At 36.6% G+C, this 25,498-nt stretch overlaps 2 protein-coding genes across 7 annotated transcripts in view; one reads left to right on the top strand and one right to left on the bottom strand.

Moving 5' to 3' along the window:
- PIN4 (peptidylprolyl cis/trans isomerase, NIMA-interacting 4) overlaps positions 1-25,498 on the bottom strand; it is a 1,195,450-nt gene that overhangs the window by 649,389 nt on the left and 520,563 nt on the right. The gene's annotated exons all lie outside the window — the stretch shown is intronic.
- PHKA1 (phosphorylase kinase regulatory subunit alpha 1) overlaps positions 1-25,498 on the top strand; it is a 171,551-nt gene that overhangs the window by 26,339 nt on the left and 119,714 nt on the right. For all 5 annotated transcript variants that reach the window (XM_065915165.1, XM_065915164.1, XM_065915168.1 and 2 more), the window contains exons 6-12: positions 159-239; positions 14,421-14,519; positions 15,610-15,756; positions 16,920-16,973; positions 18,764-18,886; positions 23,082-23,177; positions 24,093-24,200. In XM_065915165.1, coding sequence (XP_065771237.1) covers positions 159-239; positions 14,421-14,519; positions 15,610-15,756; positions 16,920-16,973; positions 18,764-18,886; positions 23,082-23,177; positions 24,093-24,200 — 708 coding nt within the window. The remainder of the gene's footprint in view (positions 1-158; positions 240-14,420; positions 14,520-15,609; positions 15,757-16,919; positions 16,974-18,763; positions 18,887-23,081; positions 23,178-24,092; positions 24,201-25,498) is intronic.

Genomic DNA, 25,498 nt, shown 5'->3' with positions numbered 1-25,498 from the left:
GGGGAACTCAACTCCTTGGCCTCTCCTTAATAAGCATTGTGGGCAAATGTATGTATGGCAAGTTAGCTAATATTTATGCCTTTTATTCAAAGGTTGTATATCTAGTAAGCATTTAGTAGTGGTGACTTGCTAATGGTGTGTTGGTTATTTTATGCCAGGACTTCGGGATATGGGAACGTGGAGACAAGACCAATCAAGGAATCTCAGAATTGAATGCCAGTTCAGTTGGAATGGCAAAGGTAATTTTCCTCACTCTGCTTTTACCAAATGTGGGATAAGTTTCATACACTTTCGCCATAGATAAAGCCTTACACCAGTGTGGACCATCATCAAATTAATTGATCTTTTAAACCATGGGCAGTGTCCAGAGTCTCCCATATAATTATGGGCATGTAGGTAAAGACTTCTTTCATAAGCTCTAGATTTGTATGTACAACTGCTTTTGTAGCATATCTGTATTTACATATCCCACAAGGATCTCAGAAAACATGTCTTAAACTAAAATCATCTCTATCACAACAAAAACGAACAAAAGGAGGCTTATTTTCCCTTCCACACACCAAGTTGACAAAGCTTGATATCAGGAAACCATCTCTCAATTCTCCACCCCACTCACTCTCCTGAATCCCCTATACTGTTATCTTCATCATTATTACTATCTTCCACTTGGCTTCATCTTATCCTTCCTACTGCTACTGCCTCAATTGTAGCTTTTATCTCTGAAAGCAGCAAGAAGGCATAAAACTGGATAGCAGGAATAAGATCAAACATATCCATTATAATGATAAATATACATGACTTAATTTGTTTCTCCTACCTAAAAGCAAAGACATAGGTTTATTTAAAAAACAAAGAAAGAAAATTCAGTCTATACCTATACCACTTCTAAAAGCTCTAAGACAGCAAATTGCCACAGAAAGATTTAAATCACAAAGATGGACAAAGTCTGGCCAAAATAAACAAAAAAGAGTACAGGTGACCATGAATTCAAATGAAGTACAATTTAAAGCCAAAAGTATTACATGGAACAAAGGGGACAAAGGGGGTCAAGATAGAATGAGAAAGTCTAGCCTGGAATGTAGTTTCAATTAATACAGAGCAACATGTATTAAAAATGCAAGGCAAAATAGAAACAGTTATAAGGGGACAGCTTAACCCTAAGAGGCAATGACAGATAAAATAAAACCAAAAATAAGATTATAGAAAATTTAAACTATATAATTAATGTGGTTTAATAAATTTATATGTAATTTTGTCCTTATAAAATATGCATTCCCTGGGTAAATGTTTTTCTTTTTAATGTATTTTTGATTACCAAAATGATACAGATATTGAGCTTATTTTTAAAAATTAAATCATACTCTAATTTACCTCTGTGAAACCTGATGTTTTAAATTCAGCAGCCTCAAATTTTACTGAACAACGTAACCAAACGTCTTCTCTCATACAGATAGTCTAATTCAATGTTTTCAGTTGCCACACAAATTTAATAATTACTCTATTGATGATAATGCTTTAGTGAGGATCTTTGTACATACATCCTGGTGAACCTGCATGAATATTTTTGTAGGATAGATTCCTAAAAGTGAAACCATTGGGTTAAGGGATGTACACTTTAAAACTGCCCTCCAAAACAATTTCCACCAGTTTACATTTTCCCCATTCATATATGATGGCTATGGGCTTCTCTGGTGGCTCAGACAGTAAAGCATCTGCCTGCAATGCAGGAGACCTGGGTTTGATCCCTGGGTAGGAAACATCCCCTGGAGAAGGAAATGGCAACCCACTCCAGTAATCTTGCCTGGAAAATTCCATGGACGGAGGAGCCTGGTAGGCTACAGTCCATAGCATCACAAAGAGTCGGACATGACTGAGCAACTTCATATGATGGATATATGCCATCATGTGCCATCTGTATCATTTTCCTCAAACCCTCACTAACTCTGAATATTATCAATATTTATGAGTAATTTGATTTAAAATTTTTTAACCACTGAAACATTTTTCTACATTTTATTTTGAAATCATTTCAGACTTTGGGAAACTTGTAAGGACTGTGCAAAGAATTCCCATATGCCCTTCATTCAAGTTCCCTACTTGTTAACATTTCTTTGTTCTTTCTGTTTACACATACACATTATTTTTTCCTGAACCCGTTGAGAATAAATTGCAGACATGATGTTTCATGCCTCCTAAATATTTCAGTATAAATTTCCTCAAAGACAGTCCCATCACCATGGTCCAATCATCAAAATCAGGAAATGAACACTGGCATCATAGTACCTCGTAATCCAAAGATCCCATTCAAATTTCTTTAATTGTTCCAATAATATAATTTATAGTCAAAATCAAAAACAAACAAAAACCCTTATGATTCAGAATCCAATCCAGGATAACATGTTACATTTAGTTGTAATATCTCTTTGGATTTCTTTAACTTGGAATAATACTTCAGACTTGACTTACCTTTTATGATCTTGGCATTTTTAAAGATTATAGGCCAGTTGTTTTATAGGATGTCATTCAGTTTGATTTTGTGTAATATTTCCTCATGGTTTGATTCAAGATATGCACTTTTGACAATAATACCACAGAGATAATGACACGTCCTCAGTACATCATCAGGAAGTACAGCTGTGGATTTATCTCATTACTGTTTATGTTAAGTTTGATGACTTCATTAAGGTGGTATCTGCCATATTTCTCTGCTGTAAATTTGCTATCTTCCCCTTGTAATTGTTAAGTATTTTGTTCCTGGATGATATCTGCACAACCCATTAGGTGTCAGTTAGACATGATTTCTCCAAGGAAGCTTTCCAGAATTACCTGTATCCCAAAGATTAAGTCAGTTCTGTCTCATAATTGAGGAGCTACAAATAACTAATAAATATTTGAAAGAATATTCAACCTTGTTAGCAAATTAATGCAACTGACTCACCATTTTTCTATCAAATTAGGAAAAATTTCAAAGGTAATACTTGGTTTGCATTAAAGAAGTTAGTACACAGTTGGTGTTAGTTATATTAGTACAAACTGCATGGAAGGGAATGTAGCATTATGTCTTAAAATTGTTTATACCTTTCGACCCAGAGATTCTATTACAGGGAATTAATGCTGAAATGATAACTCATTCTACTCTGTTTTTATGAGTTTAACTTTTTTTAGATTCCACACATAAGTGATATAATATTTGCCTGACATCTCATTTAGTAGAAAGCCCTAAGGTACATCCAAGTTGTCATAAGTGGTAGGATTTCCTTCTTTCTTATGGCTAAATGATAATCCATTACACACACACAGAGGCAGGTGAGCACACATATACGTCACATCTTCTTTATCCACTCATCTGTTGATGGACACAAATTATTTCTCTATATTGTCAATGATGCTGCAGTAAACAGGAGTGCATATTTTCCGATATCCTGTTTTTATTTCCCTTGGATACATACCCAACAGAGAAATTGCTGGATCATATGGGAGTTCTATTTTTTATTTTTTGAGTAACATCCATAGTTATTATTTTCCATAGTTGCTGAAACAACTTGCATTCCTATCAAGTGTGTACAAGGCTCTCTTTTATCCACATCTTCACCAATACTTATCATTTTTATGATAACCATTCTGAAAGATGTGAGGTGATTGTGGTTTTGACTTGCATTTCCCTTTTGATTAATGATGTTGAGCATCTTTTCATGTTCCTGCTGGCCATTTCTGTGTTCTCTTTGGAAAAATTGTGTAGTCAATTCCTTTGTCCATTTTTAATTGAATTATTTGTTTTTTGTTATTGAATTGTATGAGTTCTTTATAAATTTTTTATATAAACTTCTTATTAGATATGTGTTTCACAATAAGTCTCTCCCATACTGTGGGCTGCCTTATATCTTATGTTTTTCCTTTTCTTTTTTTAATTTATTTTTTTATTGAAGAATAATTACAGAATTTTCTTTTTTTCCTGTCAAACCTCAAATGAATCAGCCATAGGTATACATATATCCCCTATCTTTTGAACCTTCCTCCCATCTCCCACCCAATCCCACCCCTCTAGATTGATACAGAGACCCTGTTTGAGTTTCCTGAGCCATACAGCAAATTCCCTGTTGGATATCTATTTTACATACGGTAATGTAAGTTTCCTTGTTACTCTTTCCATACATCTCACCCTTTCTTCCCCTCTCCCCATGTCCATAAGTCTGTTCTCTATGTCTGTTTTTCCATTGCTGCCCTGGGAATAAATTCTTCAGTACCATTTTGCTAGATCCATATATATGCGTTAGAATATGGTATTTATCTTTCTCTTGCTGACTCACTTCACTCTGTATAATAGGTGCTAGGTTCATCCACCTCATCAGAACTGACTCAACTGCATTTCTTTTTAGGGCTGAGTAATATTCCAGTGTGTATATATACCACAACTTCTTTATCCATTCATCTGTTGATGGACATCTAGGTTGCTTCCATGTGCTAGCTATTGTAAATAGTGCTTCAGTGAACAATTGGATACATGTGTCTTTCAATTTTGGTTTCCTCAGGGTATATGCCTAGGAGTGGGATTGCTGGGTCATATGGTGGTTTTATTCCTAGTTTTTCTAAAAGAATCTCCATACCATCTTTCACAGGGGCTGTATCAATTTACATTCCCACCAAGAGTGCAAGAGCATTCCATTTTCTCCACACGCTCTCCAGCATTTATTGTTTGTAGACTTTTAGATGATGGCCATTTTGACTGGTGTGAGGTGATAGCTCATTGTAGTTTTGATTTGCATTTCTCTAATAATGAGTGATGTTGATCATCTTTTCATGTGTTTGTTAGCCATCTGTATGCGTTCTTTGGAGAAATGTCTGTTTAGATCTTTTTCCCATTTTTTGATTGGGCTGTTTGTTTTTCTGGCATTGAGTTATATGAACTGCTTGTATATTTTGGAAATTAATCTTTTGTCAGTTGTTTCATTTGCTATTATTCTCTCCCATTCTGAGGGTTGTCTTTTCATCTTACTTACAGTTTCCTTTACTATGCATAAGCTTTTAACTTTAATCAGGTCCCACTTGTTTACTTTTGGTTTTATTTCCATTATTCTAGGAAGTGGGTCATAGAGAATCTTTCTTTGATTTATGTCCTTGAGGGTTCTGCCTATGTTTTCCTCTAAGAGTTTTATAGTTTCTGGTCTTTTATTTAGGCCTTTAATCCATTTTGAGTTCATCTTTGTGTATGGTGTTAAGAAGTGTTCTAACTTCATTCTTTTACACATAGCTGTACAGTTTTCCCAGCACCATTTATTGAAGAGGCTGTCTCTGCCCTACTGCATATTCTTGGATCCTTTGTCAAAAATAAGGTACCCATAGGTGCAGGGTGCATGGGTTTATTTCTGGGCTTTCTATCTTGTTCCATTGGTCTATGTTTCTGTTTTTGTGCCAGTACCATACTGTCTTGATGACCATAGCTTTGTAGTATAATCTGAGGTCAGGAAGGTTGATTCCTCTAGCTCCATTCTTCTTTCTCAAGACTGCTTTGGCTATTTGGGGTCTTTTGTGTTTCCATATGAATTGTGAAATTTTTTGTTCTAGTTCTGTGAAAAATGCCATTGGTAATTTGATAGGGATCACATTGAATCTGTAGATTGCATTTGGTAGTATAGTCATTTTCACATTATTGATTCTTCCTATCCAGGAACATGGAATATCTCTCCATCTGTTTATGTCATCTTTGATTTCTTTCATTAGTGTCTTATAATTTTCTGTGTACAGTTCTTTTGTCTCATTAGGCAAGTGTGTTCCTAGATATTTAATTCTTTTTGTTGCAGTGGTGAATGGGATTGATTCCTTAATTTCTCTTTCTGGTTTTTCATTGTTAGTATATAGAAATTCAAGTGATTTCTGTGTATTGATTTTGTATCCTGCAACTTTGCTAAATTCACCGATTAGCTCTAGTAATTTTCTGATATTATCTTTAGGATTTTCTATGTACAGTATTATGTCATCTGCAAACAGTGAGAGCTTTAGTTCTTTTCTGATCTGGATTCCTTTTATTTTTTCTTCTCTGATTGCTGTAGCTAGGACTTCCAGAGCTATGTTGAATAATAGTGATGAAAATCTTGTTCCTTCTCTTGTTCCTGATCTTAGGGAGAATACTTTCAGTTTTCACCATTGAAAATAATGTTTGCTGTAGGCTTAGCATATATGGCCTATACTATGTTGAGGTAGGTTCCTTCTATGACCATTTTTTGAAGACTTTTGATCATAAATGGGTGCTGAATTTTGTCACAGGCTTTTTTCTTCATCAATTGAGATTATCATATCATTTTTTTATCATATGATTTTTATCTTTCAATTTGTTAATATAGTATATCACATTGATTGATTTGCATATATTGAAAAATCCTTGCATTCCTGGAATAAAAACAACTTGATCATGATGTATAGACTTTTTGATGTGTTGCTGAATTCTGTTTGCTAAAATTTTGTTGAGGATTTTTGCATCAATTTTCATCACTGATATTGGCCTGTAGTTTTCTTTTTTTGTGTTGTCTTTGTCTGGTCTTGGTATCAGGGTGATGGTGGCCTCGTAGAATGAGTTTGGAATTGTCCCTTCCTCTACAATTGCACTCATCTCACATGCTAGTAAAGTAATGCTCAAAATTCTCCAAGCCAGGCTTCAGCAATACGTGAACTGTGAACTTACAGATGTTCAAGCTTGTTTTAGAAAAGGCAGAGGAACCAGAGATCAAATTGTCAATATCCACTGGATCATCAAAAAAGCAAGAAAGTTCCAGAAAAACATCTATTTCTGCATTATTGACTATGCCAAAGCCTTTGACAGTGTGGATCACAATAAACTGTGGAAAATTCTATAAGAGATGGGAATACCAGACCACCTGACCTGCCTCTTGAGAAACCTGTGTGCAGATCAGGAACCAACAGTTAGAACTGAACATGGAACAATAGACTGGTTCCAAATAGGAAAAGGAGTATGTCACGGCTGTATATTGTCACCCTGCTTATTTAACTTATATGCAGAGTACATCATGAGAAACGCTGGGCTGGAGGAAGCACAAGCTGGAACCAAGATTGCTGGGAGAAATATCAATAACCTCAGATATGCAGATGACAGCACCCTTATGGCAGAAAGTGAGGAAGAACTAAAGATCCTCTTGATGAAAGTGAAAGAGGAGAGTGAAAAAGTTGGCTTAAAGCTCAACATTCAGAAAACTAAGATCATGACAACTGGTCCCATGACTTCATGGGAAATAGATGTGGAAACAGTGGAAACAGTGGCTCACTTTATTTTGGGGGGCTCCAAAATCACTGCAGATGATGACTGCAGCCATGAAATTAAAAGATGCTTACTCCTTGGAAGGAAAGTTCTGACCAACCTAGAAAGCATATTAAAAAGCAGAGACATTACTTTGTCAACAAAGGTCCATCTAGTCAAAGCTATGGTTTTCCCAGTAGTCATGTATGGATGGGAGAGTTGGACTATAAAGAAAGCTGAGCACCGAAGAATTGATGCTTTTGAACTGTGGTGTTGGAGAAGACTCTTGAGAGTCCCTTGGACTGCAAGGAGATCCAACTAGTCCATCCTAAAGGAGATCAGTCCTGAGTGTTCATTGGAAGGACTGATGCTGAAGCTGAAACTCCAATACTTTGGCCACCTGATGCAAAGAATAGACTCATTTGAAAAGCCCCTGATGTGGGGAAAGATTGAGGGCAGGAGGAAAAGGGGACGACAGAGGATGAGATGGTTGGATGGCATCACCGACTCAATGGACATGAGTTTGGATGAACTCCGGGAGTTGGTGATGGAAAGGGTGGCCTGGTGTGCTATGATTCATGGGATTGCAAAGAGTCGGACATGACTGAGCAGCTAAACTGAACTGAACTGCAATTTTCTGAAAGAGTTTTAGAAGGATAGGCATTTGCTGTTCTCTAGATGTTTGATAGAATTCTCCTGTGAAGCCATCTGGTCCTGGGCTTTTGTATTTGGGGAGATTTTTATTTTATCACAGCTTAAATTTCAGTGCTTGTAATTGGGTTCTTCATAATTTCTATTTCAACCTGGTTCAGTCTTGGTAGATTGAATTTTTCTAAGAATCTGTCCATTTCTTCCAGGTTGTCCATTTTATTGCCATATAGTTCATAATAGTCTCTGATAAGCCTTTATAATTCTACATTGTCTGTTGTAACCTCTCCTTTTTCATTTCTAATTTTGTTGATTTGATTCTTCTCTCTTTTTTTCTGATGAGTCTGGCTAAAGTCTTGTTAATTTTGTTTATCTTTTCAAAGAATCAGCTTTTAGTTTTATTAATCTTTACTATTCTTTTTTTTTTTTTTAGACTTATTTAGACATGTTTTATCATATATCATGCGGTTCTGTTCTTCTTTTTTTTTTTTTTTTTTGTTTTCTTTTTTTTTTTTTTTAATATTATTTTATTAGTTGGAGGCCAATCACTTCACAACATTTCAGTGGGTTTTGTCATACATTGACATGAATCAGCCATATAGTTACACGTATTCCCCATCCCAATCCCCCCTCCCACCTCCCTCTCCACCCGACTCCTCAGGGTCCTCCCAGTGCACCAGGCCCGAGTTCTTTATTTCATTTCTTTTTCATTTATTTCTGCTTGGATTTTTATGATTTCTTTCCTTCTACTAATTTTGGGAATTTTTTTGTTCATCTTTTTCCAATTGCTTTAGGTGTAAAGTTAGGCTGTCTGTTCAATGTTTTTCTTGTTTCCTGTGGTAGGGTTGTATTGCTATTAAATTCCCTCTTAGAACTGCTTTTGGTGCATCCCATAGGTTTTGAGTTGTCGTGTTTTCATTGCCATTTGTTTCTAGAAATTTTTTTATTTCCCTTTTGATTTCTTCAATAACCTGTTGGTTACTTAGAAACATGTTGTTTAATCTCCATGTGTTTGTGTTCCTTACAGTTTTTTTCTTGTAACTGATATCTAGTCTCATAGCGTTGTTGTCAGAGAAGATGCTTGATATGATTTCAATTTTCTTAAATTTACTGAGGTTTGGTTTGTGACCCAAGATGTTGTCTATCCTGGGGAATGTCCCATGTGCACTTGAGAAAAAGGTATATTCTTTTTTTTTCTTTTTCTCTATTTTTTTCTTTTTTTTCATTTATTTTTATTAGTTCTGGCTAATTACTTTTCAATATTGTAGTGGTTTTTGCCATATATTGACATGAATCAGCCATGGATTTACATGTGTTCCCCATCCCAATCCACCCCCCCCCCGCCTCCCTTCCCACCCCATCCCTCTGGGTCTTCCCAGTGCACCAGCCCTGAACACTTGTCTCATGCATCCAACTTGGGCTGGTGGTCTGTTTCACCCTTGATAGTATACTTGTTTCAATGCTATTCTCTCTGAACACCCTCGCCTTCTCCCACTGAGTCCCAAAGTCTTTTCTGTACATCTGTGTCTCTTTTTCTGTTTTGCATATTGGGTTATTGTTACCATCTTTTTAAATTCCATATATGTGTATTAGTATACTGTATTGGTCTTTATCTTTCTGGCTTACTTCACTCTGTATAATAGGCTCCAGTTTCATCCATCTCATTAGAACTGATTCAAATGAATTCTTTTTAATGGCTGAGTAATATTCCATTGTGTATATGTACCACAGCTTCCTCATCCATTTGTCTGCTGATGGGCATCTAGGTTGCTTCCATGTCCTGGCTATTATAAACAGTGCTGCAATGAACATTGGGGTGCCCGTGTCTCTTTTGGATCTGGTTTCCTCAGTGTGGATGCCCAGGAGTGGTATTGCTGGGTCATGTGGCAGTTCTATTTCCAGTTTTTTAAGGAATCTCCACACTGTTCACCATAGCGGCTGTACTAGTTTGCATTCCCACCCACAGTGTAAGAGGGTTCCCTTTTCTCCACACCCTCTCCAGCATTTATTGCTTGTAGACTATTGGATAGCAGCCATCCTGACTGGCGTGTGTACCTCGTTGTGGTTTTGATTTGCATTTCTCTGATAATTAGTGATGTTGAGCATCTTTTCATGTGTTTGTTAGTCACCTGTATATTCTTTTGCACTTGGATGGAATGTCCTGAAGTTATCAATGAGATCCATCTCATCTAATGTATCATTTAAGACTTGTGTTTCCTCCAGTCAGGATGGCTGCTATCCAAAAGTCTACAAGCAATAAATGCTGGAGAGGGTGTGGAGAAAAGGGAACCCTCTTACACTGTTGGTGGGAATGCAAACTAGTACAGCCGCTATGGAGAACAGTGTGGAGATTCCTTAGAAAACTGGAAATAGAACTGCCATATGACCCAGCAATACCACTCTTGGGCATACACACCGAGGAAAGCAGATCCGAAAGAGACACGGGCACCCCAATGTTCATCGCAGCACTGTTTATAATAGCCAGGACATGGAAGCAACCTAGATGCCCATCAGCAGACGAATGGATGAGGAAGCTGTGGTACATATACACAATGGAATATTACTCAGCCATTAAAAAGAATTCATTTGAATCAGTTCTAATGAGGTGGATGAAACTGGAGCCCATTATACAGAGTGAAGTAAGCCAGAAAGATAAAGAACATTACAGCATACTAACACATATATATGGAATTTAGAAAGATGGTAATGATAACCCTATATGCAAAACAGAAAAAGACACAGAAGTACAGAACAGACTTTTGAACTCTGTGGGAGAAGGTGAGGGTGGGATGTTTCGAGAGAACAGCATGTATATTATCTATAGTGAAACAGATCACCAGCCCAGGTGGGATGCATGAGACAAGTGCTTGGGCCTGGTGCACTGGGAAGACCCAGAGGAATCGGGTGGAGAGGGAGGGAGGAGGGGGGATCAGGATGGGGAATACATGTAACTCCATGGCTGATTCATGTCAATGTATGACAAAACCCACTGCAATATTGTGAAGCAATCAGCCTCCAACTAATAAAAATAAATGGGAAAAAAAAGACTTGTGTTTCCTTATTAATTTTCTGTTTGATGAACTGCCCATTCATGTGAGTAGGGTGTTAAAGCTTCCTACTATTATTGTGTTACTGTCAGTTTCTCCTTTGATGTCTGTTAGTATTTGGCTTATGTATTGAGGTGCTCCTATGTTGGGTGCATAGATATTTACAATTGTTATGTCTTCCTCTTGGATTGATCCCTTAATCATTATGTAGTGTCCTTCCTTATCTCTTGTAATCTTCTTTATTTTAAGGTCTATTTTGTCTGATATGATGATTGCTACTCCTGGTTTCTTTTGCTTCCAATTTGCATGCATATTTTTCCATCCTCTTGCTTTCAGTCTATATGTGTCTCTAGGTCTGAAGTGGGTTTCTTGTAGACAGCATATATATGGGTCTTGTTTTTGTATCCATTCAGCCAGTCTGTGTCTTTTGGTTGGAGCATTTAATCCATTTACATTTAAAGTAATTATTGATATATATGTTCCTATCACCATTTTCTTTATTGTTCAGGGTTGATTTTGTAGATCTTTTTCCTTCTCTCGTATTTCTTGACTATATAAGTCCCTTTAACATTTGTTGTAAAGCTGGTTTCGTGGTACTGAATTCTCTTAATTTTTGCTTGTCTGAAAAGCTTTTTATTTCTCCATCAATTTTGAATGAGATCCTTGCCAGGTACTGTAATCTTGATTGTAGATTTTTTTTCCCTTTCAGTACTTTAAATATATCCTGCCATTCCCTTCTGGCTGCAGAGTTTCTGCTGAAATATCAACTGTTAAGTGTATGGGGGTTCCCTTATATGTTACTTATTGCTTCTCCCTTGCTGCTTTTAATATTCTTTCTTTGTGTTTAGTCTTTGTTAGTTTGATTAGTATGTGTCTTGGTGTGTTTCTCCTTGGGTTTATCCTGTATGGTCTCTTTGTGCCTCTTGGATTTGATTCACTGTTTCCTTTTCCATGTTGGGGAAATTTTCAAATATAATCTCTTCAAAAACTTTCTCATACCCCTTCTTTTTCTCTTCTTCTGGGATCCGTATAATTTGAATGTTGGTGTGTTTGATATTGTCCCAGAGGTCTCTGAGACTATCCTCAGTTCTTTTCATTCTTTTTACTTTATTCTGCTCTTCAGAAGTTATTTCCACCATTTTATCTTCCAGCTCACTGATTCATTCTTCTGCTTCAGATATTCTGTTGTTGGTTCCTTCTAGAATATTTTTAATTTCAATAATTGTGTTGTTTGTCTCTGCATTTTTATCCTTTAATTCTTCTAGGTCTTTGTTAATTGATTCTTACATTTTCTCCATTTTCTTTTCAAAGTTTTTGATCATCTTTACTATCATTAATCTGAATTATTCTTCAGGTAGTTTGCCTATTTCCTCTTCATTTATTTGGGCTTCTCTGTTTCTGGTTTGTTCCTTCATTTGTGTAGTATTTATCTGCCTTCTCATTTTTTTTTAACTTATTGTGTTTGAGGTCTCCTTTTCTCAGCCTTCAAGGTTAAATTCTTTCTTCCTTTTGGTTTCTACCCTCCCAAGGTTGATACAATAGTTTGTGTAAGCTGCGATTAGGGTGAGATTTGTGCTGAGTTTCTGTTTGCTTTTCCTCTGATGGGCAAGGCTAAGTGAGGTGGTAATCCTGTCTCCTGATGATTGGGTTTGTATTTTTGTTTAGTTTGTGGTTTAGATGAGGCATCCTGCACAGTGTGCTACTGTTGGTTGGGTGTTGCAGGGTCTTGTATTCAAGGGGTTTTCTTTGTGTGAGTTCTCACTATTTTATACTCCCTAGGGTTAGTTCTCTGGTTGTCTAGGGTCTTGGAGTCAGTGCTCCCACTCCAATGGCTCAGGGATTGATCTCTCTCCAAAGACCAGTCTAGGTCCAATCTACCAACAGGAATTTTACCCAAAATGAAAGGGCCTTTACTTGAGTTCCAAAAGCCAGTGCACAAGAGCAGAACGAAGATCTCTGACTCAGTGAAACCTAGCTATTGCCTGCCACATGGACAGACCTTGGGTTGCAACAGATGACTAGAGGGTCTATCTTTAGCAGTTCTTTTTCATCTTTTGATTGTTTCTTTTGTTGTGTAGAAGCTTTTTAGTTTGGTAGTCCCTTGTATTGATTTTTGCTTTTGTTGCTTATAATTTTGGTGTCATATCTAAAAAATTCATTGCCAATACCAATGTGAAGGAGTTTTATGGTTATCAGGTCTTATGTTATTCCATTTTGAGTTAATTTGTGTGTAAGGTGTAAGATAGGGGTCCAATTTCATTGTTCTGTGTGTGATTATCCAATTTTTCCAAAATCATTTGTTGAAGAAACTATCCTTTTCTCATTGAGTGTTCTTGGCTCCCTTATAAAATACTGACTGTAAATACAGAGATTTATTTCTGGGCTTTCTATTCTGTTTTAACGGTTTGTGTGTCTACTTTAATGCCTGTATCATACTGTTTTAATTACTATAGCTCGGTAGCATAGTTTGAAATCAGGACGTGTGATGCCTTCAGCATTGTTTTTCTTTTTGATAATTGCTTTGGCTATATGGTGTCTTTTGTAGTTCCTTACAAATTTTAGGGGGTTTTTTGTGTGTGTGAAAAATGCCATTGGAATTTTTATACAGATTGCATTGGATCCATAGATGACTGGATAGTATAGACAGGTTAACAATATTAATTCTTCTGATCCATGTACATGGGGATATCTTTCCATTTGTTTTTATCTTCAATTTCTTTCATCAAAGTATTATAGTTTTCATTGTACAGATCTTTCACCTCTTTGGTTAAATCTATTCTTAAGTGTTTTATTGCTGGTGATGCTATTGTGAATGTGATACTTTTATTTATTTTTTAGATATTTTGTCATTACTATACAGAAAACACCACTGATTTCTGTATTTTTGCTTTATATCCTGAAACTTTACTGAATTTGTTGTTTAATTCTGATAGATTTTTAGTTGAGTCTAGGGTTTTCTGTATATGAGATCATATCATCCACAAATAATGACACTTTCATTGCTTCCTTTCTGATTTGGATATCTTTTATTCCTTTTTCTTGGCTAATTGCTTTAGCTAGGCCTTCCAGTACTATGTTGAAGTAGGACTTCAGAGTGCTGAGAGGGGGCACCCTTGCCTTGCTTTCATCTTACAGGAAAACTTTCAGTTTTTCGCCATTGAATTAGCTGTGGGTTTGTTGTATATGGCCTTTATTATGCTAATATGTGTTCCTTCTATATTGAATTTGTTGAGGGTTTTTAATCATGAAAGTATGACTACAACCTCCATCTCAAATGTCTCTGGGACAATTTGGGAAACCAAAAAAAAAAAACAAAAAACTAAGAGACCCCTGTGAATAAAGAATGTTCTTATATTTTCTGTTCTGCTAAACATATTTAAAATGACATCATGTGCATTGATATGATACCGGGATAGAGGGAGAAGAAATATACGTCTTTATAATGCTAAAGTTGTCCTTTCCTCCTTTGTTCCTCAAAGGCAGCCCTGGAAGCATTAGATGAACTGGACCTGTTTGGTGTGAAAGGTGGGCCGCAGTCAGTTATCCATGTCCTAGCTGATGAAGTACAACACTGCCAGGTAAGAGGATAATGGACCATATTATAGAAAAATATATTTTTACTCAGACTCAAATTTAGCATGAGCTTTAGAATAAAGAGAACTGAATGAGAATACATAATTTGATTTATCATCATGTGCCAAAAATGTCTTATTAAGCATTCTGTAGAGATAAACCTGATGTGGCATGAGCTATAACAGAGATCAAAGTCCTGTTCTCTCACCCAACATTATAAAGGGATCCCATCACAGTGTATGAAATTATCCTCTATTTTATCTCCTTTTCTAAATATACCAAGAGAACAAGAGGTGATAGATTTTGAGTGTTCTTCTTGATAGTGGTTCTGAATATTTCTCTTGTCCCCATTGGCACTAGGGTTAGAGGTTTGGAGATTAGACTGTTTACATGGTAAATGCATATCTTCAGTTTTGTTTAAGATTACTTTATGTATTGAAAGATAAAGGTTCTTGTCATTGACAGTATGGCTTTTCCCATCTTCTTCAAACCCTGATTGGAGCCCCATGGTGTTTTAGTGAATATAATCTTACTTTCTAATTTTAAAAATGCGTTCCCCATCCCAATCCCCTCTCCCGCCTCCCTCCCCATGTAAATTCATGGCTGATTCATGTCAGTGTATGGCAAAAACCACTACAATATTGTAAAGTAATTAGCCTCCAACTAATAAGAATAAATGAAAAATAAATAAATTTAAAAAAATAAATAAATGCAAAATTTTCAAATGAGAAGATAAATTTGGGGGATATAGGAGCTAAGCTTTCTATATCCTTCTTCCCAACAGCTATATTTATGCTTAAATAGTTGTTAATGGAGCAACAGGATTGTGGGTGGGAAAATGATGCTTAGAGTATTCTTTATCCATTGGCAGCTACTTAAAAATCAGGATTAGGAAGCACTGAGAGAACGATTAAGACAAGGGATGATTTATAAAAGTAGCTAGTCTTCTAAGCTCTCACTATTGAATCATTTTTAGATTTTCATTTAAATTATCTTCTTTAACATAAATCTTTTGAAATTAAAGCTATTAGTTTTATAATCCCAGGTCACTTACTAATGTGCTACATTTGACTTCCTTTCTTTCCTTTCTTTCAGTCTATCCTTAATTCAATACTCCCCCGGGCTTCAACATCTAAAGAAGTTGATGCTAGTTTACTTTCAGTTATTTCCTTCCCAGCCTTTGCAGTAGAGGATAACCAGTTGGTGGAGCTCACAAAACAGGAAATCATCACCAAGCTTCAAGTATGTCCATATGTGCCTTTATTTTCTTTAGGGCTCTAATTTTAAGGCAAAATTAGTATCTTTGTGGGCCTTCAATGTGACCTGTGTCAGTGATTTAACCAAGCAGTCAGAGTTAACATCACCAGTAATAAGTAATAGTAATATCATATATATGCCCTGATACAGTTCACTGAGAAGTGCATAGCACCTCTGTGATGTTCTTCCCAAGAATGTAGTACCTCAAACCAAATTCAGGGACATTCTACAAAATAACTGGCAGATGCTCTTCAAAAATGCTGAGATGATGAAAAACAAGGAAAGACTGAAGAACGGTCACAGATTAGAAGAGACTAAGGAGACATGACAGCTAAATGCAGTGGAACCCTAAACTGGATACTGGAACAGAAAAAAAGTGTTAGTGAAAAGTCTGGTGAAATCCAAATAAGTTATGTACTTTTGTTAGTAGTGTTGTACCAAGGTTAGTTTTTTAGTTTTGGTGAATGTCCTATGGACTTTCCAGATGACTCAGTGGGAAAGAATATGCCTGCCAATGCAGGAGATGCAGGTTTAATTCCTGGGTCAGGAAGATCCCCTGGAGAAGCAAATGGCAACCCACTCCAGTATTCTTGCCTGGGAAATCCCATGGACAGAGAAGCCTGGTGGGCCACAAAAGAGTGGGACATGACTTAGCGACTAAACAACAGAAACAACAAAATGTTCTATGGTTATATAAGATATTAACATTAGGGGACAGTGGCTGAAGGAAATATGGGGACTCTGTACTGTTTCGGAAACTCTTCTGTAAGTCTCAAATTATCTCAAAAATTTTAAAGTGTGTTTCCTTTAAAAAAAAAACTGTAGTCTCATAAGAATTGTCTGAGCAGAACCACATAAGTTCATAATTGGGCTGTCATAGACTTATCCGATGGTAAAAAGCCATGGAGAAGATAAAATTAGAACTTTGCCTTAGGGAAGAGCCTATAACTTAGCCCTCACTTGAAATCACATTGCTGAAATTGATTTCTGTTGCTGGGCTGATATCAGAGTTTTTTTAAATTATTTTTTAGGTATCATTTCTATGTTGTTAAGTTGGCACATGTAGCTTTTGCAGAGGATGCATTTCTTATTAATTATATTGCTGTACCAATGTACGTGCTTCTTACTTGTTTCCTCTGCATTTCCAGGGTCGTTATGGTTGTTGTCGCTTTCTACGAGATGGATATAAAACTCCTAAAGAGGTAGGTTTGTTTTCCCCAAAATGAGTCCAAGATAGAATGGTCACTACTAACTGCAGCTTCATTCAGAGAAAATATGTATCTCATCAATATTACTTCAAATAATTACTAAATAGGGTAACAAAGACTGATGCTTGCTGCCTTTTGGGGGTTTAGTTGCCAGGCTTTCTCTGTGAGCTGTTCCATATTAAATAAAATAGAGGAAAGTGTACTTTCTTCCACCTCTTGAAGTTGTTTAGTTTCAGGAAAGAGCTACTGATGGATGCTTAAATCACTGGATGAAAATTTTAGCAGAAACAGAATATTTACATAGTCTCAAAGTGTTCCTCCTGAAATATTCAATAATTATAAAGGAAAACTCTTTCTCTCAGTAGATCCTTTTGGATACCTTCTACCTTTTGCAGTTGATTAATTCTAAACAGTACTTGATCTTGAAAAGTTAGCTTTCTTTTGTTCCACTTGTCAAGGTAGAGAGGGAGGTGGGAGGGGGGATCGGGATGGGGAATACATGTAAATCCATGGCTGATTCATGTCAATGTATGACAAAAGCCACTACAATGTTGTAAAGTAATTAGCCTCCAACTAATAAAAATAAATTTAAAAAAATTCAAACTGCCGAATTAAAAAAAAAATTTTCCTTGGAAATATCAATGAAGAAAATTAAGTATTATTAAAAATGGAATGAGTGATTGTTAACTACTCTGGCAATGTAAATATTATTTAAAGGCTCAGGTCAGCTGGTTGAGAGCCATTATAATTTTTTTAAATTACTGAGCTCAAACTCTTCTGGTTTACTTCCTCTCTTCCTTGTTATACTTTAGGCCTTTCGACTTCTGCCCCCACTAATCTATTAAAATTGTACTCTGAAATATCATCATAATCTCCTAAATAACCAATCTAGTAGCATTTTCTCAGTCCTTAGTCCCTTTTTTTAGATGAATTTAATTTTATTCAAATCATAATCCAGATTACAATGGATAGATAGTTTTATAATGGAATATAACTAGATTTTACTGATTTCACTATAGACCCTGAAAAAAACACGATAAAAATAGGTTTGACATCTCTGTTACCTACCACTACATTTTCTTGAAATTCTTTTCCTATTTTAATTTCCACAACTCAATGTCATCCTAATTTTTCTCCTCTTTCTGTTCTCCTTCACCAAACTGAGGATTCACCAAGTTTCTGTTCTTTGGCTGCCTGTTCATTGTATATAGGTACTATAGCTATAACTTGTGTTTCATGTGTCAAGTCTTCAAGGATGATTCCCAAACCTTCATCTCTTGCTGTCCTTCTAAACATTTTTATTTGTATGTTCTGCTACTACCTCAAAGTTAACAAGTACAAAACCAAACTCAAGGTTATTACAAATTAGTCTCACTTCCTCATACATCTGCCTGTAGTATCATTTTTATCCTAGTTCTACTAGTTAGAATCACATGACAAAGTGTTAGTCACTCAGTCATGTCCAACTCTTTGTGACCCTATGAACTGTAGGCCACCAGGCTCTTCTATCCATGGAATTCTCCAAGCAAGAATACTGGATTGGGTAGACATTCCCTTTTCCAGGAGATCTTCCCAACCCAGGGATTGAAGCCAGGTCTCTTGCATTGCAGATAGACTCTACTGTCTGAGTCACCAGTATTTGCTAAAGGAGGAGAGTGTGTATGTGAGCTGCCTTCTCTGAAACAAACTATTAGTGATGAAAGGCTGTGTTGTAATACCTCTGAACTAAAGATATAGTCTGATCTTGGAGTAATAAGACAGACTTTGTTTATTGTTTTTACTAGGATCCCAATCGTCTGTACTATGAACCAGCTGAGCTGAAGTTATTTGAAAACATTGAGTGTGAATGGCCGTTGTTCTGGACATACTTTATCCTTGATGGGGTCTTTAGTGGCAATGCAGAACAGGTAATGGCACTGGGGAAAGAGCTTTTCAGCAGATTGTTATTACGTCTTCCTCTTTCAGTTAATGACTGTGCTGACCTTATGCCCAAATGGAAGTCTTCCTAATAGGGAGGACACAGAGTTGTCTTCACAGGAGTCCCTGACCTCCAATGCCTGATGAGCGGAGGTAAAGTTGATGTAATGATACTAGAAATAAAGTGTGCAACAAATGTAATGCCTTGAATCATCATGAAACCACCACATGCCCCTAGGTCTGTGGAAAAATTCTTTCCCACAAAACTGGTCCCTGGTTCCCAAAAGGTTGAGTACCACTTTCCTAGAGACTAATAGTTGAGGGTACTATGTTAGAGAATAGCACTGAAACATGTACACTACCATATGTAAAACAGATGAACAGTGCAAGTTCAATGCATGAAGCAGGACACCAAAAGCCAGTGCTCTGGGACAACCCAGAGGAACAGAGCAGGAAGGGAGGTGGGAGGGGAGTTCAGGATAGGGGAAACATAAATATCTGTGTCAAATTCACCTTAATGTATGGCAAAAACCATCATAATATTGTAAAGTAATTATCCTCCAATTAAATTAAGTAATTGAAAAAGGTAAAATTTTGACTACATCCCCGCCCCCAACAAAAAGAATTAAAAGACCTAGAAACACACCACTACATTTTTAAGTGGGTAACCAACAAGGTCCTACTGTATAGCACAGGGAAATCTGCTCAATGTTATGTGGAAGCCTGGATGGGAGATAGTTTGGGGAAGAATGGATACATGTATGTGTATGGCTGAGGCCTTTCACTGTTCACCTGAAATATCACAATATTGTTAACCAGCTATACCCCAATACAAAATAGTGTTTAATTTAAAAACAAGAGTTAGAAGACTTAGATATTGCTATCACTCAGACTTGACTTTTAGTAAATATAGAAAGCAGAATAGCAAGTCCTGTGTATTTGCCTTAGTCATCACACATAGATACTTGAATTTACCTCCTGACTTTATATGTCTTTATAAAAAATAAATCTTGGAAATGATGTTCTGACTTTAGCAAACAAAACAAAACAACAACCCAGTTATACCCTGTCCTCACACCCCAAAATACAGTCATCGTTGCTTTTTTAGCTACACAAATAAAGTAGTTCAGAAACCATTGTGGGAAAACAGTGAGACTGGACAATTTAATCAAGTAAGTTTAATGTCAGGCATTCTGCAAATTGGCTGTGTTCTAAACTTGGATGTAAAAACAACACATTTGGAAATCATTTTACTCAGCTGCATAAAATACAGCTTTGTGTAATTTGAATGTTTTGGCCAATAGTAGTCTGCAACTGCCAATGTGATTTTAAATAATAGAGTTACACTGAAGTTTCAGGGGCACAAAGGGTTATTTCTCTAAGCTTTAGTAAATTATAGAGTATATTTTTTGAGCAAGAAAAACAATAATAGAAATAGCTGCCTTATCTTGACCACCCTATTTTGATTCTACCATTTTTTTCAGTCCTTCTCAAATTCCACAAAATTACTTATCAAAAACTGGGCTTGCTCAAAGAAAGTTTTATTTGTTAAATGTGCCAACTGAGTATAAAGCACATTTACGTTTAAACTCTTGGGAGGAAGAAAAGAGTTGGAAGACCTGGATTCTTTTTTATTCTTTTCTTTTACCAACTTTGCTACTGACCACTGAGTAGCCCAAGTACTGTCATTGACTTCTTTAGTTTCTCTGTGCAGGCATACCTCAAAAATTCGCAGGTTCAGCTCCAGACCAGCATAAAGATTGCAAATATCTCAATAAAGCAAGTAATATGAAATTTTTTTGTTTCCCGGTACTTATAAAATTTATGTTTATCCTACATTCTATTAAGTGTATAATAGCATTTTATGGCTAAAAGAAAAAACAATGTATATACCTTAATTAGAAATAGTTTATTGCTGAAAAATAATAAGCATCATCTGAGCCTTCCATAGGTCATAATCTTTTGCTTTTACATGCTTTGAGATACTGTGAGAATTCCCACAAACATGACACAGAGACACAAAATGAGCAAATGCTGTTGAAAAAATGGTACCAGTAGACTTGCACAATATAGGGTTTTGCAGTTTGTAAAAACAAACACACACAAAAAAGACAGTATCTGTGAAGCACAATAAAGTATAATAAAATAAGATATGCCTGTACATATGATGAGAATAATTTTTCTCTCTTCATTGAAGAAGTGTATAGCACTAAAATTCTTTGAATTCCACAGGTAAAGATATAATAAGTACAAGGTACAGTCAGTTTGGCTATAATGAGACACATATGTTACCTAAAAATTACCATGCTCTGCATATTCGAGAAGTAAAAACTATAGGGCTTGTGCAAAAATGTGGTTTGGGAACAACACTTAAAAAGTTTCTCAGAAATATATACAAAATTATAGGAACCTAATAAAAACAGTACCACAAATAGACTTTAGTGGCTTTAAAGCATTCATTCGTTCCTCTTTCAAAAATTATATTCTGAGAAAATTATTTTGCAAGTAGCAAACATTTACATACAATTCTGCTCATCACTATTACATTCATACAAATTAAGTCTGGTGATAATTTAAATGTTCAACAAGAAGGAAATATTAAATTAGAGATCATGCATATAAAATATTATGCTACTATTAAAATATTTATTAAATTTAATATTATTATTAAAATTTTGGATTAACTTGTTTTATATTTCAAATATAATTTGTAGTGTTTGGTCTTCTCATAATTGAAAAAGCAGTACCACAGCTTTATACATGTTAGATGTTTAAGAAATATATAAATACCACAAAGATATAGCATTTGTATTTGAAAAACAGCTGAAGTTTGCTTGTGAATATGTGCACCTCACAGGGCTCCCATGCTTGCCACTCCATGTGCCAGAGAAAGAGAAGAAAAGAGAGATAGCATGAAAGTGAAAGTTAAAGTTGCACAGTTGTGTCTGACTCTGCAACCCTATGGACTGTATAGTCCATGAAATTCTCCAGGCTAGAATACTGGAGTGGTTAGCCTTTCCCTTCTCCAGGAGAATCTTCCCAACCCAGGGATCGAACCCAGGTTTCCTGCATTGCATGCAAATTCTTTACCAGCTGAGCCACAAGGGAAGCCCAAGAATACTGGAATGGGTAGCCTATCCCTTTTCCAGGGGATCTTTCCAACCCAGGAATCGAACTGGGGTCTCCTGCATTGCAGGCAGATTCTTTACCAACTGAGCTATGAGGGAAGCCCAAGAGATAGCATAAGAGGGAAAAAAAAAAGAATATTAAGCAGAGAAGAAGAATGAAAATAGGCCGAGGAGGGAATAGAGGGGGAAATAAAGTAAAAGGAAAGACACAGAACCATGTAGCCAAAGTGACTGTAAGAGAGCAACTGGAGAGTTGTAGAAGAAAAGTTACTTAAAATTGGATGGAAAGTTATAACACTACATGTGGATTGTGTTTCATGGCTCTCCTGAGGTGTGTACATGTGTGTATTTTGTGTATTCTTACAAGACTCCTTTCAGCTGAGTGCATTCTCAGGTTGAAATTGTGCATAAGCAGATATGAAATTTATGTTATGCTCAAATCGTTCTCTAATATATCAAATGCATTGGAACACATTTGTGCTTTCAAAACAACTATTACAGCAGAACTGACTGTATATTTTTTCCACCATAAATTATAGTGTTTTTTTTTTTTTTTACTTTTTATGTATTGCTAATCTACAGCAAATTGTTAAGCAAAAAATGTAAACTTGATCATAATAGAAACTTGATTTGGCAGGGACAGTACAGTTTTAAAAGCAGTTACATGTACAGTCAATAAGCTGTACTTAGGTTAGTACATAGTGGACAAAAGTAGACCCATGGAGGCAGGTTGACTTGGGCTCAAATCTGAACTCAACCTTGCACTGGCTGTGTCATCTTCCACAAGCTCATAACTTCCTTGAGTCTTAATTTCCCTGTAAATAGGCTTTAGTTACACACACCTGGATGGTTATTAAAGTTAAATACATTAACATATGCAAAACTCCTAGCATATCTGACCTCTAATAAGCATTTAGTAAATTCTACTTCCCTTTCTTCTCCCTTTCTCTAGGTGAATACATTCCTTTACAATGGAACCTTCTTTTGCTACAACCCTTTTCTAGATCCCCAAAGGTAATTCTCTGTAAACTTTGTTCTCCTTTTCTTTTATCTACAGGTTCAAGAATACAGAGAGGCTCTTGAAGCAGTCCTCATCAAGGGCAAAAATGGAGTCCCACTTCTGCCAGAGTTGTACAGTGTTCCTCCCGACAAGGTGAGCTGGACAGTGCCCTAATATGGAGCTGGGAGAAGAGGAGCAGTACCTCAAAAGGACTGCCTTGTCTGACTCAAATGAACTTTTATCTTTTGATTTTAATGTTCTAGAGCCTGTCTTTAGGTATAGGACAATAAAATTATTATTTTATTCCTTTGAAAATAAAGTTTTAAAGCAGATTTGGTTATGGCACTGTTACTGAGTGAGATGAGGGCAAGACCAAACCTTTCAATGGTAGTTTCATGGGTGTATATTTACCCTCAAACTTATCAAGATGCATATGCTAAATATATATGGCCTTTTTGTATGTCAGCTATATCTCAATTTTTAAAAATAATATAAATTATTCAGAGATTAATTTTTTAAAAAGATCAAGCTTTAAAGTTGAGAATGGCTTGGAGATCAGTAGGCTGAACTAGAGTGAAGTTCTGTGTGAACTCTCAGTATTTGATATTTTCTGCTGTGATATAGTCATCTGTGATTAATTGAGTAGATCAGGCTTGGAAAATGAAGTATGTCTCTATTTTCTCAAAATGCCAGTCGAGATTACTATTGTTCCTCATCTCCCATTGCAGAGCATTAGCTGGGGGAGAGATTCAGTCTTCCATGCTAGTGGGGTTGAATGGACTAAGCTCCTAGAAACATCAGCAGCATCACCTGAGAGCTTGTTATAAATGCAGATTTCAGGCCTTCCCTGACATCTACTCAGTCAGAATCTGTCTTTGGACCAGATCCTCAGGTGGTGCATACAGTTAGAGAAGTACTGTCCTAGACTGCAATCATAGTGCTTGACTTTGTAGTGTATTGCATATGTGACTGTTTTATAGAATATGAATCACAGTCCAGACTCGCCCTTTTTGTTGTCTAGTATCTTAAACCCTCTTTTTCTTTATCTTGTTATCTTTTTTAATTTAGGTTGATGAAGAATATCAGAATCCTCACACTGTGGACCGGGTCCCCATGGGCAAACTGCCTCATATGTGGGGACAGTCTCTATACATTTTAGGAAGCTTGATGGCAGAGGTAAGGGGAAACTTCAAGGCTCTTCTACTTTTCTGCTTCAGTCACCATAACAAACAGATTTTGTCAGTAGCTCATTTGTGAGTGCAAGTTTCCCTGGTGGCTCAGTCGTAAGAATCTGCCTGCCAATGCAGGAGACCCAGGTTCAATTCCTGGCTCAGGAAGGTCCCCTGGAGAAGGAAATGACAACCCACTCCAGTATTCTTGCCTGGGAAAACCCATGGACAGAGGAGCCTGGCAGGCTACAATCCATGGGTTGCAAAAGAGTCAGACACGCCTCAGCAACTAAACAACAACAATATTTGTGAGTAGCCTTTTGTATTCTGCCTTAATTACAAAATTTCCTCCAGTTCCTTAGAGTGGGAACATGGCCAATCCTTGGCAAAAATCTTTCCCCCTGGTAACCATGTCCCTCATGCTTGCCCAGGGCTTTCTACCCTGGTACAGTACTTGAAGTTGCTCTGAGATCGGTCTGGAAACGCCCCCTGGTGCCTTGTCTGGTGACTGCGAATGTAATTGTGCTTGGATAGTAATGATTTATCCCTGGTGGCTCAGATGGTGAAGAATCTGCCTGCAATGCAGGAGACCCGGATTCAATCCCTGGGTTACGAAGATCCCCTGGAGAAGGGAATGGCTACCCACTCGAGTATTCTTGCCTGGAGGATTCCATGGACAGAGAAGCCTGGTGGGCTATAGTCCATGGGGTCACAAAAAGTCAGACGTGACTGAGGGACTAACACTTTCACTTTTTTTCAGTAATGACTTATAATGTGACTGAGCAACTAACACTTTCACTTTTTTTCAGTAATGAGTTATAATGAAGTTAAGTGCTCACTTTTCCAAGCAACATAATGTTTCATTCTTTAATCGAATAAACTGATGAGGTAATTTTAGGTACCATGACAAGTGTTTATGTGCATCATAGTGTTTTGTTTGTTTGTTTGTTGATAAGGGGCCCTTTGTAAATTCTTTAAACTCTGCTGATCCAATTCTCAACAAAGCACTTAGGAATTTCTTACTTTATGTTCAGCTTATTTGTGACATTTTGAGCCATAAGAAGCTTTCCCTTTCTCAGAGTTTTCCAGATTTGTTGACAAATCTACTTCCCCATTATAGGTTATCATATAAGCTATAACCCAGGCATTATAAGATTATAACCCTATAATCCTAGAGCAGGGATCCTGAACCTCCAAGATCTAATGCCTGATGATCTGAGGTGAAACTGATGTAATACTAATAGAAATAAGTGAAAGTGAAAGTCGTGTCCAACTCTTTGTGACCCCATGGACTATATAGTCCAT

The sequence above is a fragment of the Muntiacus reevesi genome, chromosome X, assembly GCF_963930625.1.
Source record: "Muntiacus reevesi chromosome X, mMunRee1.1, whole genome shotgun sequence".
In the NCBI taxonomy this organism is placed as follows: domain Eukaryota; kingdom Metazoa; phylum Chordata; class Mammalia; order Artiodactyla; family Cervidae; genus Muntiacus; species Muntiacus reevesi.
The sequence above is the reverse complement of the archived record's forward strand: the minus strand, read 5'-3'. Positions and strand labels throughout refer to the sequence as shown.